Below are 6,602 nucleotides of genomic sequence, written 5' to 3' on the forward strand. Positions count from 1 at the left end.
TACACCCCCCGGTTGCCAGGGGCTGCGGGGACAGGAGCCACCACTGGACCAGCGGGAGCGGGCGCAGGCCAAAGGGCGGCGGCGAGGCATTCTCCTTAAAGGAGAAGCTCGCCGAGGCCCAGAAGGCTGGCGACGGGGCCGGCACGTGCGCGCGGGGATGCGGGCCGGCCACGTGCGGCTGGCGGGCAGATCCCGGGTCCAACTGCGACAGAGTCCCGACCCCTGCACGTCGCCCTCCTCTCCTCAAGCTCAGTCCAGGGGCCTCCCGGTGAGGCCGGGCCCAATCGCCCGGGGGTGGGAAAGGACACACAAGGGCAGATCGGTCTCCTCGCCTCGACCTCAAAGCTCTACGGAGCTTGGCATCCATCCGGTCTCCCCGGTTCAAGACTCCGGGTTTTCCTCACTCCCGAGTCCGCGGCGCTCCGGGAGACAGACAGCGGGAAGGGCCAATGGCGGGGCGCAAAGCGTCAACTTTGTGTTCGCCCGCCACTCTCAGCCAGTGTGTGCCGGTTTCTCCCAAGTCCCGCCTTCCGTGTCGGGCGCCCCCTTCTGGCCGCACACGATCGGACGCTCTCCGCCGCCATCTTGAGTGTGGCGAGGGTCGTCTCTCGGGATCCGTTTAGAGCCATTCTGGTCTTTCTTCTCCCAGGGTGAACCCCTGAGTTCGACAGCCCCGTGAGACAGCGCTAAACGCGGAGTCGTCTCCGTCTTCGGGAGCCGTTCGCGCGAGCTGGGTCGCCACGTCACGCCACGCTCGCCGGGTCCGACGCCATTTTGAGTGTGGCATCTTTATGGGTTTTTTTTTTTTCTTCTCCCCTCTTTTCTCAAAGCTCCGCGTGGTACCTTACATGGCTCAAGTTTGAAGGCCCCCCCTCCCCCGAATCAAGGACGAGTCCTAATGGCCTGGGAGGGAGGGAGACCAGTTTCTCCCGGTTGCCCAGTGTTTTGTTAAGGGGAAGGGGTCGACTTGATGGACGGGCGGGGCTCTGGAAGACGTTAAGAGGCGGTCGCGACGGCCGTCCGGGGACCTCTTCCCGGGAGCCCTGAGGCGCCACACCGCTCCGTGGCGTGAGGCCCCAGGAATTGCCCCGCTCGAGGACACCCGGTCATCGCCCGAGTTCCCCGCAAGGGCGCGAGGCCCGCTTAGGAGCCGACCCCGGACGGCGGGGACCGCGTGTGTCCTCGAGGCGGCGGGGACCCATGAAGGACGGGGCCCGAGGTGGATTCGAGTCCACTTAACTGGGACAGCGTGGTCGGAGGAGCGCACCGGGCTCGGGCGCGGGAACCACGCGGGGCACCGCCCGGGCCGAGCGCCGCCCAGCGCTCGCCTTCCCCTCCCCCTCCTTCCCTCCCTCTCGCGGGCCGTGCTCCCGCTCGCCCTCTTCCCTCCTCCTCCTCCCTCACCCCTCCTCGGGAGGGAGGAGAGGGGGAGGACAGGGACGGGGGAGGGGGGCTGGGCGGGCAGCTTTGCCGCGCTTTGGTCCTCCGCGTCCGAAGCCTTCAGCAAAACAGCCGCGGGGGCGCGCACGGGCACGCGCGGCCCCCCCCGCCCCCTCCCCTCCCTGTCCCTGCCGGCGCGGCTGGGACCCAACCAAATCCCAGACTCTGAATGACAGGGCCGCGGGGGGAGCGGGGGAGGACCGCGCCGCGCGCGCCCAGCCGGGGCACTGCCGCTTTAAGCTCACTTGCCCATTGTTCGGAATCGAGCCAATGAGAGAACGCCCGCTCCCCGGACCCAGCCAATGGCGTGGCGGCGAGGGTGGCCGAGCACCGCCCACTCATCTATATTAAAGCTCCTGGCGCCGCGTGAGTCCCCCACTGGCTGCTCGGAAAAGCCATCTTTGCATTGTTCCCCGGGTCGTGCTCCGCGCTCGCCGCAGCCGCCTTCGCCGCCCACCGCCGCCTCCTCCTCCTCCTCCAACGCGGACTCCGGCAGGTCTCTCGCCAGAGTCCTCGAACTCGACTCCTCGGCTCCCTCGCTGCATCGGACCACCGGCGTGCCCCACCATGTCAGACGCGGCCGTGGACACCAGCTCCGAGATCACCACCAAGGTGAGGCTGGACGCCGCCCGCGCGCCCTCCCGCCCGCCCCTCGGGGTCTGCGCGGCGTCGCCCGGGCAGCGCCGGGCGCGTGGTGGCGGGCTTGCCGGGGAAGCTTCGGGTCAGGCGCTCGGCGAGCGGACCTCGCCACCCGGCGTAGCAGCCGCGCGATGGCCCCCGGCCGGGCAGCACTCTTTGTGTGCGGGGGAGGGGGCGCCGAGCGGCGCGGGCATTCATTCGTGCTGCCGTCGGGAGCTGGCCAGTCGCCTGACGCGGAACTCGGGGTCGGAACCGGGGGAGGGCCGGGCCGCGAAACTTGTTTGGCGAACCGCCTGAGCGCTAGCGGGGCCGGGGTCGTGGGGCCGCGGTGCACGGAAATAACTTTGAAACTCCGGCGCGTCGGAAGTGCGGGGGGCGCGTGTGCGGCGCCGGCGGGCCTCGGGCGTCCGCGGCCGAGCCGCTCTTTGTTAGGCGCCTGGGTTCGCGCCCCGCAGCGGGCCGGCAGCCGCTTACCCGGCGAGACGCGGATGGGGCGTCGTGCCGCGGCGTGGTCATTCCGACCCGGACGCCTGAGGAGCCGCTCCGCAGCCACGAGCGAGCACGGGGGGTCATGGGCCGGCCGCCCGCGGAGACGGCGAGCCCCGGCGGCGGACCTCGAACGCGGGGCGGTCACTGCTGATGGTCGCTGGGCCCGGGCGGCGAGCCCACGCCATGGTGAGGGAGGAAATAGAAAGTGAAGCGGCCGCACGCCGGGACGGCTAGGCGCCCCCCACGGCCGCGCTCCTGCGGCGGGGACGCGGCGGCCGAGGGTCCCGCGCGGACTCGCCCTCCAGGCTGGAGTCCTGAGGCGGCGGCTCGCCCGCGCAGCGGAGTGTTCTTCAGGATCCGAGTTCGCCTCGGACTCCCTCGCTTTCGAACATCTCGGGGTTCGCGGCCCGCTCGTGCGTTGGGAGGTCGGCGCGTGTCCCCTTGTTTTTTTAAACTCTCGCGGTCCGCCATCTGCACCCCGGCCGGTGCGATCCGGTGCAGAGCGCACTGCGGAGCGGTGCCGGGCGGCCCCTGTGGACACTCTGCATCCACCATGGCCCCCCCTCCGCCTCGGCGGGAGTTTCTCAGGTGAATTCCCGGGAGGTCCAACGCTTCTGGGAGTGTGCGCCCCGACGGGTCTTGAGGGTCGGAGCTGAGCACCTCCGATTCCCTGGTGGCCTGTCGCGCGACATTGCGCGCCAAAACTGGAGCCGGAAGCCCCGTGCTGACCACGGACTGGGCTCCAGGGGGCAGCACGGGGCGGGCTTTCTCCAGCGGGCACCTCCGCGCCTAGTGGAAAGCGTCCCTCGGCTCTCCAGGGCACAGGGCGCACTTGGCGCCCCGGGCCACGTGCTCTTTGCGCGCGGTGCGTGCTGAGGCCCGCGCGCGTAGTTCGCTGGGTAAGTTGTGCGCCTGCGCACCGCGGCCACCCCGCCCCCACTCGCTCCCCCGGGCTTCTGCCGCCAGGGGGCGTAAGCGGGTACAGTGGGGTCCTAGGCAGGCTGCCGATGGGCACGAGCCCACCGAGCCGGCAGGTAACCCAGCGGTGACCGCGGTATTAGCTGCGTCATGTGCCAGGCCCCCAGGTGGGCCGACCGTTTAGCCATGGTTGTGGAAAAAGTTACCCAGTGGTCCGGCCCGAAGCCGCAGTCTCCAGAGTGCTAGCTTGTTACTTGCTTTGGGCTGTGATGGCAGGGAGGTCTCTAGTACCGAGCATGGAGGGTGTGACTTGAAGGGGGTGTTAGTGCGTGCCTGGGCCCTTCCCGATCACCATGCGGACTCTTCCATCCATCCCTTATCGAGTGACCATAGACTGGCTCCTCCCTTCACTACCTTATTTATTTATGGCACACAGCCACCGCCTTCCAAGAAGGGTTTCTGAGGGGTGGAGCTCCCTCTAGCTGGAAACAGGCGGCAAAGGGCGTGCAGGTAAGGGCGACAGTTCCCGAGCTTGTCTGCCTGGCCTGGCGGGTTGGCTGCTGTGGTGCCATATGGTATCGGAGAGCCTGAGTCCACATCTGACTTTGCCTTATTTTTGACTTATCTAGAAGATGGGAATCATAGGACTTGGATTACGGGCCTTGTATCTCCTGTGGCCCATGCCTCTGACTAGGTGGCCAAGTAGGCAGGGACTCAGCATGTCCTATGGACTAACTAGTGCTATTAAGTCAGCTTTGTCTAATTTTCATCACTTTGGCTGATGGACGGCTTCTATTCTGAAGACTAACGGGTTTCTTCTTCCTTCTGAAGGACTTGAAGGAGAAGAAGGAAGTTGTGGAGGAGGCAGAGAATGGAAGAGATGCACCTGCCAATGGGAATGCTGTGAGTGTCCAAGTAGCTGGAGTTTCTGTTCCCAGTTCCTACTCTTAATTTTCACCTTAGTTCATGAGGTTGGACCAGGCAAGGAATTGTCTGGTTTTTTAGTTTGGGAGGTGGTATGGATGCCAGCTGTATGGTGTGGGCGTTTCTTTTGGGGAGGGGCAAGGTGCACTAGACAGGCAGGCCTGCTTCATAGCTAGCTAATGGCAGATGTGTTTTCTGTTAAAGCAAAATGAGGAAAATGGGGAGCAGGAGGCTGACAATGAGGTAGATGAAGAAGAGGAAGAAGGTGGGGAGGAAGAGGAGGAGGAGGAAGAAGGTGACGGTGAGTAGTCTTGCTTTCTCAGGTTCCTTCCCTGGTCATTACTGCCAGAAGGGAGAGGTTGGGTTTCTGGGCAAGTGGACGGACCCCTTTGAATTGCATGTGGTGCACTCCACCCTCCTGTTGTGGACGGTTCTTTCATATTTAAAAGGTTTGTTGATCTGTCTGACCTGTATTCTGGCTGGAAGACACACAGTTCAGGGCCAGTGGTGGCAGCCATAATTGGAGGACAGGGGTTTATGTATGTGGCCCTTGATTCTCTCCAGGTGAGGAAGAGGATGGAGATGAAGATGAGGAAGCTGAGGCTCCTACTGGCAAGCGGGTAGCTGAGGATGATGAGGTAGGTGTGAGGTACAAAAAAGCTTTGGGGATTGTTTCTGGCAAATGATGAAAAGTTCTTAGTGGAACATTCCAGCTTTGCTTTCCTTCAAGGTTGGGAGGGTTCTGAAATTGGGGGCCTAGGCCTGCGGAGTTGACCTGTAGTCACAGGACTGATGTTCTCTGCAGGATGATGATGTTGACACCAAGAAGCAGAAGACTGACGAGGATGACTAGACAGCAAGAGGAAAAGCTAACCTTACGCACCGTGACCTATTCACCCTCCGCTTCCCGTCTCAGAATTTAAACGTGGTCACCTTCGAGTAGAGAAGCAGGCCCCGCCCACAGCGGGCAGTGCCACCCACAGATGATATGCGCTCTCCACCACCCCAACAAAACCACAACGTGAATTGGCAAACATGGGAGGAAAAAAACCAGAACTTCCCAGGCCCTGCTTTTTTTCTTAAAAATACTTTAAAAGGAAAATTTGTTTGTATTTTTTATTTGCATTTTATATTTTTGTACATATTGTTAGGGGTCAGCCATTTTTAATGATAACGGGTGACCAAACCAGCCTTCAGAGCGTTTTTCTGTCCTATTCAGACTTTACTTGTGGTGTGACCATGTTCATTATACTCTCAAAGGAGAAAGAAAACCTTGTAAAAAAAACAAAAACAACAACAAAAAAACAATCTTATTCCGAGCATTCCAGTAACTTTTTTTGTGTATGTACCTAGCTGTACTATAAGTAGTTGGTTTGTATGGGATGGTTAAAAAGGCCAAAGATAAAATTTTTTTTCCTTTTTCTTTTTTTCCTTTTTTTCCTTTTTTTTTTTTTTTTTTTTTTTTTTTTTTTTTTTTTTTTTTTTTTTGTCTATGAAGTTGCTGTTTATTTTTTTGGCCTGTTTGATGTATGTGTGAAACAATGTCCAACAATAAACCGGAATTTTATTTTGCTGAGTTGTTCTAACAATGGTGTCTCAAGCCTGGTTTTTCTGTGTGTACCTAAGTTTGAGACGGGGTCCCTTCTATTCCCCAGAACCTACTGAGTGTACTGCCAAACTCTTTGGGGGAGGGGGGAAGGGTAGTAGTGGAATTGGATGGCATTTTTTTTTAAAGTTCTAGGTCAGGACAAAGCTGCAGTTAACCATGGGGCACTGGGAGAGGTTCTTTATTTTTTTCTTTGAGATAGGGATTCTCTGTAGCCCTGGCTATCCTGGAACTCACTCTGTAGACCAGGAGTCCACCTGCCTCTGCCTCCGAAGTGTTGGGATTAAAGGTGTGTGCCACTACCGCCCAGCTCTGGTTCCTTACTGTTTTGACACCAACATCTTCCTGGGACATAGGCTACCAGTGCCAGGCATAAACTGGAGAGATGTGCTGTATACAGAGCCCTTGTTGGTAGCACAGGCTAAGTAATCTCATGCCAAGTTGTGAGTCTTCTGGCTGCTGCCCATGTAATTAATATACTGTTTAGTGGCTCCTAGTGTTGGCTTGCCAGCGAAGCCTCTAGGTCCTAAAGGGTCTATGTTCTTGACTAACCAGGGCGAACTCTGGTTTTACAGTGACTATTCAA

At 59.8% G+C, this 6,602-nt stretch overlaps 1 protein-coding gene across 1 annotated transcript; it reads left to right on the top strand.

Moving 5' to 3' along the window:
• The first annotated feature begins 1,810 nt into the window (after positions 1–1,810).
• On the top strand, positions 1,811–5,788 carry Ptma (prothymosin alpha). The gene is made up of 5 exons (XM_031368267.1): positions 1,811–2,052; positions 4,318–4,389; positions 4,615–4,711; positions 4,975–5,048; positions 5,216–5,788. Exons 1-5 carry the CDS (start codon positions 2,008–2,010, stop codon positions 5,261–5,263), a joined length of 336 nt encoding a protein of 111 aa, XP_031224127.1. The 5' UTR covers positions 1,811–2,007; the 3' UTR covers positions 5,264–5,788.
• Positions 5,789–6,602: the final 814 nt, after the last annotated feature.

The sequence above is a fragment of the Mastomys coucha genome, unplaced genomic scaffold, assembly GCF_008632895.1.
Source record: "Mastomys coucha isolate ucsf_1 unplaced genomic scaffold, UCSF_Mcou_1 pScaffold14, whole genome shotgun sequence".
NCBI lineage: Eukaryota > Metazoa > Chordata > Mammalia > Rodentia > Muridae > Mastomys > Mastomys coucha.

Bases quoted from the DNA above. Each gene is read 5' to 3' on its own strand.
- Ptma (XM_031368267.1), top strand. From the start codon at position 2,008: ATGTCAGACGCGGCCGTGGACACCAGCTCCGAGATCACCACCAAG. The intron at 4,712-4,974 runs GTGAGTAGTCTT...GATTCTCTCCAG, and splicing joins GGAGGAGGAAGAAGGTGACG to GTGAGGAAGAGGATGGAGAT. The intron at 5,049-5,215 runs GTAGGTGTGAGG...TGTTCTCTGCAG, and splicing joins GGGTAGCTGAGGATGATGAG to GATGATGATGTTGACACCAA.